This window comes from Apteryx rowi, unplaced genomic scaffold, assembly GCF_003343035.1.
Source record: "Apteryx rowi isolate R43461 unplaced genomic scaffold, aptRow1 scaffold_691, whole genome shotgun sequence".
Lineage (NCBI taxonomy): Eukaryota > Metazoa > Chordata > Aves > Apterygiformes > Apterygidae > Apteryx > Apteryx rowi.
In genome coordinates, this window is record NW_020450973.1 from 301,277 (window position 1) to 316,683 (window position 15,407).

The following is a 15,407-nucleotide window of genomic DNA, read 5'->3' on the forward strand; positions in this document are numbered from 1 at the left end:
TGTCTTATAGATTGACTGCAGAGTGCAATTTCCTTTACCTTTGGAGATCTTCATTGCCAAAGAAAGATGGATGCTGGATTTGCTTATAATCATTGTCTGCATGACATTCCAATAGTAATTTCATGTTACTATGAAAAGATACTTAAACTTACAGAATATGTAGGCTGTATTTATAGATCTTGTTAATCCCCTGGCCCTTTTTTGGCTGAAATAATAACTTGGCCATGCACCTGTGAAGAGGAAGAACAATCTACAATTTCTTGTGTTTTCTGCTTTGGTCACTGGTAGTGAAATTCATGTGTGATAGCCAGCTATTTAGTCGATTTCTAGGTAACAGTTCCCAGATATATGACTTCACAGTTCCTAACTGAGATTTTTGCATAAGCTGTTCAAGGAGGAAGTAGCTTATTGTTCAGAACTCTACCTCAGTATCAGACCACTGTCTAGGATTCAGACTTCACTGTAGAGGAGCCATTCTAAGTATGACTCTTACCCTATTTAATTACTTGTGACAGTCAACACTTATGATGATACTTACTATCCCATTAATATGTAAATGTGGTATGATAGTGTAATTCATCATACTTATGATATTCAATATTTGTTATTAAACAGAAATCACTTATTAATTGATGAAAACCAAGATGGAAATAACATCATGGTTCAGTGAAGTTACCCAGTTTTCCAGACTAAACTATGTATTACCGAGATTGTAAACAGATCGAGTTTAAAGAAAACAAAAAGAATAAACTGATTTGGAGCCTGGACTTGAATAATATACTTAATCACATAAATTATTTGACCATAAATTTTTGTTGTAGTATGTATTCTGACACAGCTAAGCAGCAGAAATCAGAACAACCTAAGCACATGCCACACATTCAAAATGTATTGTATTCGAGACACATTTCACACTGCTACAAAAAAAGCATTTATATATACAATTGGAATTATATATACAATAAACTTTAAAAATACAGTTAATATTAATTAAATGTATAATCCCTACCTTTTTAAAACTAAGAGGGGAGAGAAACTCAGAGGGTTTCTGAGATTCAGTTGTTGGAGATTTTCTTCTGATCTATCAAAGGAGAGAGAGAAATTCTAACTTGGTTTGGAGTGTGGAGACTCTTAATCCTTGTCCAGGAAGAAATCAAACTCTATTCCTGAAGCTCCCTGTTACATAGAGACGATCCAGTCCTTGCTTTCTCTCTCCCCTTTCATTGTTAGGGTAGGGGATACAGCTCACTTTCATCACTGACTTTCATGTGATGTGCATGGTTATCCTTCATTTATGGACAGTTAATATTGCAAGAAACATTAACTCCCTTGCATATTTTAATTGTAATCCAAGAAATTCAAAAGGACACTTGCACAGAAATTGCAGCTACTCAATTGTACTACCTTCCCACCTACAGATTCCAAACACCACAATATGCCTAAAAATAATTTATTTCGGCTAAAGGAATACACCGAGTACTATTACCCAGTTTCCTTACTCTGTTCTTTGGAGAGCTTTCAAGTTTGCTATGCTCTCCTTATCTCAAGCCCCTGACCCATTTTTTCCCAAAATAATTCCTCTAATTAATTCTACTTACTTATTGCAGAATTTCATTTCTAGAATTATTAATATTTTAAAATTAAAGCTATCATTTAATAACTACTTCAGTTTACATTTCTAAAGTTAATAATTTCTAATAAAATAGATTAGTGTTTCAAAGAATAAAACTGCCAGCCATTTAAATTTTGATAATATTACTGGTTTAAAATAAGTGAGTGTTCAGCTTTTTATTTTTTGATTATGATTATTTTTATTATTTTGGGTTTTTAACGCTCAGTTGCTATGTGCAATATCTGTTTTTAATAATGAAAAGAATATCTAAGTTAGTATTACTAAAGATAGCATCTACTTTTGTCAATTTAAAACCTGTAACTGTACTTGCTCACACAATCGTACAATGTATCTTTAAAATTCTTTTCCTATGCACAAATTTTGAGTACCTTATGTTGTACATTATAACTTTATAAAAAGAGGTTTTGCCCAGTGTCATTAAAGGCAAATACTTAAATGTAATTTCCTTGAAATAATTTGAAAATGAACCTGAGATTCAGTAAAGCAGTATAAATCATAGATAAAACCATGCACAAAAAAGAACACATTCTTTTTAAAGAGTCATAGACCTTATTTAACAGTGGATCCTGCCAAAAAGGAATCTTTGAGAAGGAAAAAAATATTACATTTAATAAAATGGAATATTTCCATGATTCATATATAACATTATTAATTTGAATAGTTTAGAGCAATATGGGTGTGGGTTTGAATTACTTGTGCACAAACAGAGAATGGAAGCTGTTTTCCTGATGTTCACAATATGAAAAATTACTATTATGTGTCTGAATAACTGATGATATGTGTAATATTGTGTAAAAATTTGCATTTGCAGGAATGCTGTTTAAAATTGTCCGTATATTTTGTGTCAGCTCAGTTACCAAGAGTGCCAATGTTTATGAATGTAGGCAGAGCAATAATTAGTATAGGAACTTGGCTAAGTACTGTAATATTGCTAGGTAATGTGTATATGTTGGACTGGGCAACAATAAACATGGAAATTTTGGAGGATTTTGGCTCATAACAACAGAAATATCTCTAGTGCATATTTGTTCTGTGGACCACAGAAACAATAAGGGAGCTGGGCTTTCCTGAGCTGCTTGGTGTTTGCCATTGACATCAATGGGAAAAGGATGAAGCTAAAGGTTTTTCGCTGTTAAAACTGACCTGTCAAGAGAAGATTCACCAGTTTCATGGTCCTGAAGAACCAGCAGGTCTCTAGGAGCAGCTTCAAAAGATCCTAAAGAGTTAGGAGAGAAGGGAGGACGGAGGAGTGGGAAGGATGAGGACTAGCAGATGGTAGTCCTCTCTCAGGCATCTACAGAGTTTAGACCCCAAAATATGCAGGCACGAATGTCATGCTCTGTCCATCATCTCTAGAGGAACTGATTTCATCCAAGTGATGCCATCCTCTGCCTTGCCACATCATTTTACAGAAGAAAGAAATTCCAAAGAGAATTATCACTCAGATGTCAGATAAAGTGTGAGGGAAACCAATGGGCAGGCAGCCACTGATGTCATCAGGCTGCTTTCTATATGTTTTGAAGACTTTTATCATTATTGTACCCAAATATTTTCCTTTCACCATGCTAAAACAATCAAATTAAGACAATCACTATTAGTGCATGGGTAATGTCATATAGTGAAAGTATATGTATAGAAAGAAATATGTTGAAGAGGGACTTAAGGTTGTGACAGGCATTCTGTACTTGTATGTATCATTCTTGCACTACTGATAGGGTGATGAAGGTAAAGTGAATTAACTTTTCATTTCCTTGCTTTTCTGTTCATATGTATGCAGCCACAGCTACTTCACAAGTAAGATTTTTTTCCATATAGCAAAAAGCACAGCAAAATAACAAATCTATCAACTAACCATCTTTTTCTTAAACAATCTGTCATTTTCATGTCATTTTCATATTTCATACTTTTGAAATGCTACTTTTTGTATGTAATTATCTTCAGCTTATAAAAAAGAAAAAAATGTTTATTTTCTTACTATGTAAAGAATATTTTGAATTAATATTTGACATCAGTTTGAAAGATCAGTATTCTTTGTCCACAGTGAGAGTAAACTGTAAAAAGATCTTTCTGCTTTTGGCAGTTGAAGTAGTATAACAAACTTCTTCAGTTTCTTTGTGCCTCTCTTTGGCAGCTTATAATGAAAAAACTCATTGATGGTCAGGTTTTAATTCAGAGTTTTAATTCATCATTGACTGAAACCTGATTTTTTGGACAAGAAATAGTCTTTATAGAGCCAAATTATCTCATAAAATACAGTGCCACTGTATTTTAAACATTTTAGGATAGGTTCAATTAATTTCTTAAAACTTAAGTGACAGAAGGGTTTTCCTGTAAAGAAAGCTTACTAATGTACATAAAATTAAGAAGTTTCTCATTGTTGACTGCACCAAATAAATATGAATAACATGTTTTTGAGAACATTAAATAAGGTTAATTTAAAGAGCTATTAATTTTCTGTCCATGAATGTTCTTTTCTGGAGGCTGAATGGTAATCTATTCTGTTTCATGTTCCCCTTAGTGACAAAAGTTTCTTTCACAGTAACTGTTTAAGTGTTTTAGCACACAGGTAAATTACTTTGTTTGATAATTCCTCATATGTTGTATGTATTTATTGCACTAAACAAGAGCTCTTCATGCTATTTCTCTTTCTCCACCCCATTTTTCTTTGAAGCTTTTTACTGAGCTAATACAATACTATACTTTTGCCCTGCTTTATTCTGAGTACAAGAGAAGAATTTTAAATGAACTGTTCACCACATCTGGGAGTTTTATTGTGTAAGAATTTCTCTTTGTGAACTGTCCAATTTGAATTTGATTGTCAGTATCTAAGGCATAAATATCTAGTGTATATGTTGAATGCTCATTCATTTTGTGGGAATTAATGTTGCAATACTGTAGCAATGCAAGGCCTCCTAGGAGGGGATTCCTTGCACTGGCACAGAGGAAGAGAGATGCGTGGTTTGAGCCCTGCTCGTGTCTCTTGTGCTCTTTAGTTTGATAACAAAGTTCTGATTTTGGACATGTCTTTTTGTATCCTTTGGGAGCTGGCAGTGATTAGTCTCTCCTTCCTGTCTCATCTCTGAGTCATCAGGATTTACTCACTTTTCTTTGTCCTTTGTCTCCCAGCCTAGGTGTCCTGAGAAGATGCACGTAAATGCATTTATATACTCATTTTTACAGTTTCAGTTCTGAAAACTATTTTCTAAGAGCAGAGTGAGGAAGTGCAGCAATGCAGTAAAGAGTGCCTGAATTAAAGGAGAAAATTAGGGAAGAAAACTATACATATATATTTTTTGAAATGGCCTAATGCATCAAGAATAATATATGAGCTAGTGGATCCCTTTCATTTTGTAAAACCAACCAACAGACAAACTCTAACAACTCTAAGCCAAAGCAAGCAAGCAAATCAGAATAAATTAATATTCTGTTTATGTATTTATTTTAATATTTAAAATATGACTTGCTATACCACTTGCAATTTCCTGCTTCATTCTAATATAAGCTTGTACAAATCAAAGGAAGAAAGTAGAATCCAATAAGCAGGAAAGCAACTAATAATGTATTATTCAAAAGTATAAAAGAGATTATAAAGTATCGATAAGGACTTCTTTCCTTCCAATAGATAAGGACAGTCCTTCTTGGCCATTTTAAGTAATGTCTGTCTATTATAGAAGGGCTATAATTTCAAGGACTCTCAATTTTTTACTACTTTGCGAAGTGAAAATTAATTCCTTCACTTGGAAAGATTAGTGTGACTTTTACATCTGGAAATTGCCTTCTATAGAAAAGAAAACTTCATTTTTGGCTTCTTTGCATCCAAGAAAATATTTCCATCCTTTTCCTCCAAGAAATGAAATTGTAAGGCCAGGTGAGGTACCCAGCACTATGCAGAATTACACTCCCTGCAGAACGTAATGTATCACACTAATAATACTGAATGCATACAGTATTATTAATGAGAAACAATTGCTTAAATTTGTGAATGAATTAATCTTTCAAATATATATAATAAAAAGGTCTGCAAACCAGTATTCCATAGGTAATAAAATACAGATTCAGTAGTAAAAAATTTAAAAAGCATATGTTAAGCATAACATGCTATTTTATTGATGTAGATCATGAAAAATGACAGTATGAAAAACTCATTATACGTTATGTGTTAGCTTCAGATTATTGTCTTTAAGCTACAGCATGTAATTCTAAGATATGAAAAAGGGAAAATATTGCTTGCCAATGAATGCTTAACACTGTTTTAGAAATTGTAAAAAAATAGACTGTAATTCAAGCCTCATAATTTTTTGTCCTGGAAGTTGTAATACTAATGATTGAAACTCTGTTACTGAATAAAAAATAGGTAGAAAGTTGCTTCCACAAAGGACACAGTCAGCTTCAGATCAAGTCTGTTAAAAAAAAAAAAAAAAAGAGCTTCAAATAGTGAATATGCCTCTGATATCCCACTTCCAGTTGTTGTGGTTTAGCGATCATATTTTTCTACTTTAAACTAAAATTCTCCTTTACTGTTTTATGAACAGTCTGTAACAGATAAGGAATCTGATTACACAGGACACATAATGAAGCTACCTGTAAAATAAGTACTGGAAAATTTAGAAAGATAACAAACTTAAAAATAAAACACTGTTCATTAAACTTTTGCACGCGCTCTCTCTCTCTCTCTATATATATATATATATAAAATTTGTCCAAATGAGAGATAAAATATCAGGCCATGTAATAATTATAAATTTACTGTTTCTTTAAGGATTTGATTAGGACTTGCTAATCTAACCTTTTTATGAATCTAGAGTAACTGACCTAAAGTCAGTGAATATATACTTGTGGAAAAAGTAGTGCAAAATTAGATTATAACCTCAGTGTAATTACGAGAGTATTACTGGGAGAACAGATCTAATTGAAGTGACGGAAGAGTCATTAGTCTTTGAGAACTGCCCTACATAAAGTTCATGATTGCTATAAAAATGAATATATGTAAAATGATTTTTATAAATAAATTATATTCATATCAACATGACATTTGCTGTTTTAAGGTCTTTTCAAGTTAATTTGTCTCTTAAAGTTTAATCACACTTGTTGCAGTGATCTTTAGATTATTCATCCAATTTCTGGTATTTCTTTGCTTGCCAAACCAAAAAAAAAAAAACTTTAAAATTGTGCTTTATTTGCAGCATCTGGAGAGGACCAAATATAAACTGCACAGACAATTCGGGTTATACTGCTTTACACCATGCAGCTTTAAATGGACACAAGTAAGTGCCTTATGTCTAGTATTTATGTAGAAAGTTTTAACTGCATAACTTAAAAACATGTAGCATAGCACTGAAATTTTCACTGGGAGGCAACAAGCTGACTTACTAAAAGATTGGCAATAATCTTCTTTCCCATGGGATATATTAAGATAAGAATTTTTGACACTGTCATTGGTATCAAGATCTAGTAATTACAAATGGGATATGTAATTTAGAAGCTATTGATTTTGTACTGATTCCTCCAAATTCTTGTTTGCTTTTGAATAAATTTCTTATTGTTACTGCTAGTGATGGCTCCAGTGCTTTTTACTGGAGGGAAATCTCAACAGAAAATTTGGTAGCAGACTTGACTGAATGTATGTACACATACATGGTGCAATGGATATTTAAGGGAACAATATTGTACAAAACAAGAATAAGATAGGTTATTCATTATCAGAATAAATCTAACATGATAAGAATATTTAGTTGTTATACGCTTGAAAACAAAAATGGCCATTACCTTATAAAGGACTGTGTAGCTTTTTCCTCCTTGCTTTCAGCCCTAGTTACCAAATTTTGCTTGGCAATAGCCAGTAAAATCCCTGGTCAAGCCTACTGCACAGGCATACCAATGCAGGAGAACTCTTTAAGGCATTTAAGTGTCATTTGAAAAAACTGTGGAAACTTGCTGCATATAACAAGTTGTTATATATTATAACCTGTTGCCTCTGTTGTTACGTTTTGCCCCTTGCTACATGGTACCTCCATTGCATTAGGCTGCTAACTGCATGTTGCTTTAAAGACCAAACAACAAAAAATAGATTTTAAGGAGGTTATAAACTTCTAGTGAGCTGGACCCCACTATCACCAAGGTAAGAACCAGCCCCGTTACTGCAGTCCAGCTAGCCTGTTTGTAAACTGGAGATGTTAACACTATCAGGATTTTCACTGGAGAAAACTTTGACATAAGACTTTCGGTTATTCCTCTTGTGTCTGATAAGGAACTAATCAAAAACCAAATGAAATTAAGAGTGAGCTGTAGGAACTGTAATGTGGTTTCAGATTCTATATAAGATTACATGAATCTGTAATAATTGTATATTTAGTTTATTTTTTTCACATTTTTGTACCCTTGCTTGGAAAAATTAAAATTAGGATGTCTATTTAATTGTGTTCTAGAAACCTGCATATTGTCTTTAGACCAGTTTCATCTTTTGGTGAATATAGGATAATCTGTTTTTAAATGAACAAATGAAGTTAAAATACTTTCAAATTAGATATTGTACATTTTCCAAAATTTCAGTTCTGTAGCAACTTTCAGAATAATCCATTAATATATTTTACCTCCCTGGAATTAGCTATAAGTTTTTAATATGATCCATTAAAGTATGTCATTTTTAAAGAGGAAAACATCACATTTCTCTTTTTTATCATTTATGGTTTATTTCTTTTGTTATACATTTTTGATTGCCAAAAGCCTGAGATTAAGCAAAAAATGCTCAGTCTTTAGATATACTGAAACAGTTTTTAATACATTTAATCCTGAGTGTAATCCAATAGTTACCCAGCAGAGTAAAAATATCTATATAAGGCTGAACCTATCACAAATTTCAAGTGAATCCTAGCAATCTAAAATGCTAAATTCCAAAACATACAACAGCCAAGTGCTATTCTCAAACACAATATTGGCCAAATTTCTACTGAAGTCAGAGAGAACTTCAAGATGTGAACTTGTGTACAGCAGCAGATTAAACTGCAGCTTTTGAAAAGGTTATAGTGCTCTGCTGTGACCTCTTACCCATACAGCAGGATATGCAGCAGTTCCTGACACACCAAAATTTATAGGTTGAATAGAAGTGGTTTGTCCTATGAAGCTTTGGGGATTTTAATTTTTCCCATTTCACATTAGGATGAACTTGAGAGCTTCAAAGATTTTTTTGGAAAAAAAAAAAAAGTAGAAGTGAGAACAGGGGGCTCAATGACCTTAGCCAGTCATTTGTGGTGTTGTACACCACTGTTCAAGTCCCTGCTTGATCATTGCATATGATGAATTCCTTCCTCATTGGTTATTCTAGAGTGGTTCTCTCTCTTATTGAAGCTATTCTACTTTATATAAGTAATTAAATTATATCTGGGGCAGGGATTTGAATCTCAATCTCCCCTCCCAAGTGAGTTGCCCAATTACTGAGCTAAGGACTCTCAGTCTTCTGTTCTCTCTAATTTATTTCTACAAAATGAAAGTTCTGAAGGAACACTGAAAAAGACCCACTCTAGAGGGCTGTGATAGGTCAGAGCATTCTTGAAGGAGGAAGGAGACCTAGGTTCTATTTTGCAGGTTGATTCTTGCAAACAGGGGATTGAAATCTAAGTTTTCCAAATTCCTAATTAGTGTGCACTCTTCAGCCAGCTATTCTGGGGTACGCTGTGTCATGTTTTTACCAGATTTGATTTGAAATCCAATTCCAGATCTGGGAAGGCTTTTCTGATAAAATTTGTAAAAATTGATGGAGTTCTTTGAAACAAATAGATAGTATTATCTGACTGAAGAAAATTCTGAACTACTATTCCTGATAGTTGCTCTGTATCATTATTATCTACAGATTTTAGTTGTGGAGGTTTTTTTGCTGTTTTTTCCCATTTGGTTCAGGTTTTGTTTCCTGTGATTTATGTCCCTTTTAAACTACTTTGTAGCTCTAGCCATTGAGCCCTTCCCTCCCTGCCCCAATTTTTTGGAGCCAAATCAGTAAATAAAGAGCTAGTGTTCTCATATTCAGCAAAAACTTGCCTAGAACTGCCCACACTGGATTGTAGATGCCATTAACTTAATAGTTTATTATATTATTACTATTAACTATAATAACTTATAATTAATGAGACCTGACTTTGTCATACTATGGGAAGACAAACTGAGAGATAAGACAAAATTGATGTGCTTTCTGGCATACTTGCTAACCAATGGTAATACCACACAGCTGATTTTTATTTTAACTTCTTTTGAAGTAAGTACAGGATAATGCTTAAAAATCAGAGATGCAACATACCAGCTTATACTAATCTTTCATTTTAATGTATGGTAAGCCACACTGAAAATACTAAAAGGAATATAATATAAATTCAAATAGTAAGGTCACTCTTTTTCTCACTGCTCTCAGGAAGCTGGTTGTTGGAAAGCAAAAGAGAAGCCATATTTCCATAGAAGGTAGTATATATATAAGTAGATCATCATTAAATTATTTCTTCTAAAGAAACATATTGAGACAATGCCATAAAGAAGAAGAAAAATTGGTACTTTTAAGCTTTACTTCAAGAACTGTGTCCATAAATCTAGCCTTTTATCTTCCTGCCTCCTGAACTCAGCAAGTATGGGGATAGAGTACTTCTACTTTTAGTCCCTGGAATGTAAGTCTTGAGGGATGTGCACGTTGCCTTTTACTGGCAAGTACTTAAAAAAAGATTCTGTGGTCAGATGGTCCTGTTGAAAGGAACAGATTCAGAGAATGGATGACAATATTGTTGATGAGTATTCTTAAGAAGTAATCCCGTTACTCCATCATTGCAATTAAGAACATTTTAGCTATATTTTACTATCTATCTATTTCATTTTTAGAAATGATTACTATTAATTTTTATATCAGTTTCACTTGAATTACAGATTTCTGTTATTGAGAGAAAAAATTTTGGTAATACATATATATTCATGTACAACTTAATAAAATAACTTTCTGTCAATTTTTAGTTTTACTTCCTGTTTTCCAGGGATATAGTTCTCAAATTACTTCAGTATGAAGCATCAACTAACGTGGCAGATAATAAAGGTTATTTTCCTATTCACTTGGCTGCTTGGAGAGGAGATGTAGACATTGTGAAGATTCTCATCCATCACGGGCCATCACACTCCAGAGTGAATGAACAGGTGAAACAATTAAAAGTATTTGTTACATCATCAGAAAACAGCAGCATATATTCTTTAGGTCTGGCAAATTCATAGCCAGATTGAAAAAAAATATATTTTCCATGGTTCTAGTAATTTCTTCTCCAAGACTTAGAAAACCTTCCATAGTAAACATACAAGATGTATGTTTACAAGGTATGAAAGTTTTATTTCTTCTGGAAGGGCACTGACCTAAAGGATATTATATTTAAGGAGTGTCAAGAAACTTCCGTTTGTTTCAAAAAAATCATACGAAGGCATACTCTAACTAATGCATTGTATATACTAATGTAAATTTACATAAATGCTGCATCTTTTTTACTTTATTAGATATCAATTTCTTTGTGATAAAATTAATATTTTTGGTATATTTTAAGTGTACCATAAATGAACAGCTGTACAGACATGAATGACAAAGTTGCATGGACTGCATGTCTGCATATAAGTGTGTATATACATGTCCAAAAGGACTATCCAAAAGGAAATAGATGAACTTGTCTGGCACAAACAGCAGAAAGAGCATATAAATACTAGCAAAAAATGATGACAGTAAGGGTAGGAGAAGTATGTCACATTCTGTTGTCAAACATAAGGCACACCTTCTGTTTTTATTCTGTATATATATGTTCTTTCTATATATGTATATGTTATAAGGTCCATTTCTGGAATTAGTATTTAGAAATAGAGAAATTAAGCAGTTATAAACTGAAGCCATCTATAGTCAGCTGAATCTTTATCAATTACCACAACAAACCAGAGAAAATTTTCATGCAGAAAGTGATTCCTACTATGTGAAATATGATCATGAATCTAGCTCTTGGTGCTAAGAAGGAACTGCTTGAAGATTGGCAGTAGGCCATGAAACATAAGAGTAGTAACTGTAAGCTATTGAACTTGCCAGGGTAATCAGAAAGTTATTGGAATGCAAAGGTGGGAGTCAGCTCCAGATTCAGATCTAAATTTTCGTGTCTACAGTGCTTGTATGTGCAACATTATACTTCACAGAGGTCTAGTCAGTGTAGTCACAGGAGCCAACAGGGTTATTCAGGTGACCAAAAGTAAGGGCAGGATTCAGTTGCCCAAACACAGAAAGAATACCTTTTGAGATGCCCTGCTGCAACTGAGACATCTGCATGGGCCACAATGTATGACAGAGGATGTTTGGGCCTTCCCTGTCCTTTTTCAGTGGCTGCTGGCCTCCAGGTAGGACACCCTGGAGCATCTCAAATGGCAAATTACACTTCTGTTTAGACAAATCAATTGCCCTCTCAGTATCTACATTAGTGTGGCAGGAAGGGAAACTGTATGAGAATAAGAAATGTTAGACCTAAATAGCAAACTCTAACCATCATGAGAAGCTTTTCCTTGAATAATCTATTCGATACTTGAAGTTATACACTTAGCTATTGTAATCAATACAATAACTATAATCTGAGGATCGAGTATTAGTGCAGGAAGTAAAGAAAAATCAAGTAATAAAATCCACCTGCATGATAAAATTCTGAGAAATCCTATGCCCTGGCTCATCCAAGAAAAAATATGAGAAATAAAACTTGTCATTCTGTGGTTTGATTTGCAGATTATGAGTTTCTTAGAGTTTCTCATTCTCATCAGCTGTTGTGTATAGGATGATACTAATTGAATTACAAGATTATCTTTTTGTCAAAGGAAAGCCTTTTTCAGTTTTATTTCTGTAGCTAAGAAAAAAGAATTCTGGTTGCATGTTATCCATTTTCTTGAAGAAATTCCTTCTATTCTACTGATAGAAAACTAGAAGCTATGAAGAAACTTGAGAAAGAGAGATGGTGAGAAAGATGTTTCATTAAGACCAAAAAGAGAAAAATAAATTCGAACCTACTTCTTCCCAATCCCAGATATACCTCCAAGTTTGCTTGATTAGGTGTGCTGTCCAGTCTCTCTGGTTCGATCACTGGAGCGAATAAGCAGAAATCAGTCTGATTTTACAGCCCACTGACTGAAAAAAGAAAGCTCTGGATTCTTGTCTTCAAATCCACTGCTGTTTATGCATTTTATCCAAACACTTCGTAATACAAAATATATGAGCAATTCTCACAATAGATACTGGATCCTAAGTCTCTAAAGGCAGTTGAAGTCATATTAAACTATTGAGTTAAACTTACACTTACACAGTCCTTACCTTGTGAATCCCCCTGTGTTCCTAGACAACAGCCAGCTTTAGTGGGCAGACCACTTTGTTACCACCTACTCTTTCCCCTGCTAAATAGCAGCCTACCCTGGAGATGATTGCCCATATCATGGGATGAGGGAAATGCCATATTGATATAAAGCCTCCTCCTCCCACATATCCTCAAGTAACATCAGAGTGGTGTCTCACCCTAATACCTATACTGTATATTTTTATGAGTCTGTAGGTTTCCCTAAGGAGAGAAATAGCATCATGGCATTTACTTATTTGCTGATAGGGTCTAGGAGAGGCAGGTGGCTCCACACAGCTCTCCTAGCTGTCCTCAGAGCTGTGGAGCAGAAGCTACAGTTTATCAGAAAACCGGGTTTTTTTTTTTTTTTTTTTTTTTCCTTTTGAGTGTTGGGGAGAAGTATAGCTATGTTTCCTGACACTTACTCACCACAGCAAATAATATCCTGAAGTCAGACTTCTTTTCTTGTTTTTTCACAAGGCTCATGTTAACAATTTCTGTGCTTTCAGTTTAAGAACATAATTTTTTTCAATATTTAAAACTGTTACAACTAATTTGTAATATATCCTTGCTTTTCGTGTATTTTATTAAAATTCTATATAAAATAAATGCTTCTGAAAACTTAAGTAAAAAGAAGTGATATTAAACAACACAACAAAGAAGTAAATGAGAAGCTCATGATACATAATTGTATATTATATGAATTAACGGATTTAATGTGGTATACTGTAAATTAAAATGCAATCAACTAACATCATCGGATCATATCTAGCATCTTAAGCTCTGAATGCCCCCTACTGTTCCTATTACATAAAATTGAAAAAACAGTAAAGAGGCCAACAGTTAAATGACAGTTATTTTATGGGGGTGGTGAAATGAAGACTGGCAACTCTACATACAGAAGGTGGTTACAGCATGACAAATGTGTAAGAATATTTATATTATCGTTTAATAGAGGTGTCTTAGTTGACATGCAGGATGTATGTTTAAAATTACAAAATGTGGTGAAATTATAAAAGTAAGTGTTTAAACTTCATTGATGAAGAATGATAAAAATATATAAATTATAAAGTGAAGATGAAGTAGATAGTAAGAGATCAAGTTTTGTTAGTAAATGAATACAAAATATAATGAAAGTGTACACTGTAAAACTCAAACTACTTACATATTTGTTTATGTAATGACATCCAGGTAGTGCAAACATTTATTATGGCGACTCCCATCATAAAATTACATCAGTGATAACAAATCCTAATATATACAAAAGCAAAAGTTAATACACAGTAAATAAGAGTCACAGATAACTTAATACGTAGTGTTCAGTATGAATGCAAGAAAGAATGAAAATACCATCTTATACAAAAAGAGGAATGACACCAGGAATAAATATCAGGTTCAAAATATAGTTTTAATATATATTGAAGGAATATGAACAGTAAAAAAATTACGGAAAACATGTGAACACTTTTGAAATTTCTAGGTGTTGTTCCTCTCTGTTTTGTGACTCTGCCTGTTTTTCTTTCTGCAAATAGCACATATTTTTCCTTACATTTATGTGTTTAATGTACTGTAGAATTGTTCAGTGCATCAAACCATAATTGTCTTAAAAAACACTCCACCTTTTTCACATTTCCTTAATGCCTTTTGACATTTCTTCTGAAATGTGAGGGAAAAGAGTTCTGGATGCATTAATAATATGTAAATACCTAACACCTAACATATTTACTGACTTCACTGAATCATCAAAATGAACCATAGGCATTATATGCTTCTCTTAATGACGCTTCAGTGACTTTCAGAAGTACAAATTCAGCTCCAAAGTAGTCTGCAGAAACAATCATTTTCTTTTGATAGTATTTTCTCTTCTTCAAATTAGAGAACATGAAGATGAATTTCAGAATTTCTAGTGCAACTCTTTCTCATTTTGAATACTCTTTCAGAAGAAAAAAAGTGCAATGGCAATCTCTTTGATTTGATCTGATTTCAACAGTAAATTGAAGAAATCATATATTCAAAGTAATAACAAAATAACAGAATTACTTTTCAAATTATGTTTACACATAAGTAAAGGCAAATTTCAATGGAAATTCAGTAGATTTCATCTGATTCGCACTGGATAACTTGTGACAGAATTTAGCCCAATAACTTTCACAAAAAATTATCTCTTTTTTGAAGAAATCTCACTGTGTAAATCCAAGTATTCTCTTAATTAAGGAAAAATGGCATCTTTATGTGTCATTATAGTGTTGTATGGTAAAGATCTTCATTAGAACATGCTCTCTGTTTCGTTAGGGATTAGAATAAAGAGGTTTAAACTCCACTGAGAAGGAAAAAATAGACAGGGAGCTGAACAGTGTGCAGTAAAGAATTTCAGTATGAATTTGTTGTAGCTAAAGAAGAGAAATGTGGAGAAATATAGT

The 15,407-nt window shown here is 33.2% G+C and overlaps 1 protein-coding gene across 1 annotated transcript in view; it reads left to right on the forward strand.

Moving 5' to 3' along the window:
• LOC112975826 (ankyrin repeat and sterile alpha motif domain-containing protein 1B-like) overlaps window positions 1-15,407 on the forward strand; it is a gene marked incomplete at its 3' end in the record, with an annotated part of 178,553 nt that overhangs the window by 39,148 nt on the left and 123,998 nt on the right. The window contains exons 2-3 of the mRNA XM_026086400.1: window positions 6,817-6,897; window positions 10,636-10,792. Of these exons, the coding sequence (XP_025942185.1) occupies window positions 6,817-6,897; window positions 10,636-10,792 (238 nt within the window). The remainder of the gene's footprint in view (window positions 1-6,816; window positions 6,898-10,635; window positions 10,793-15,407) is intronic.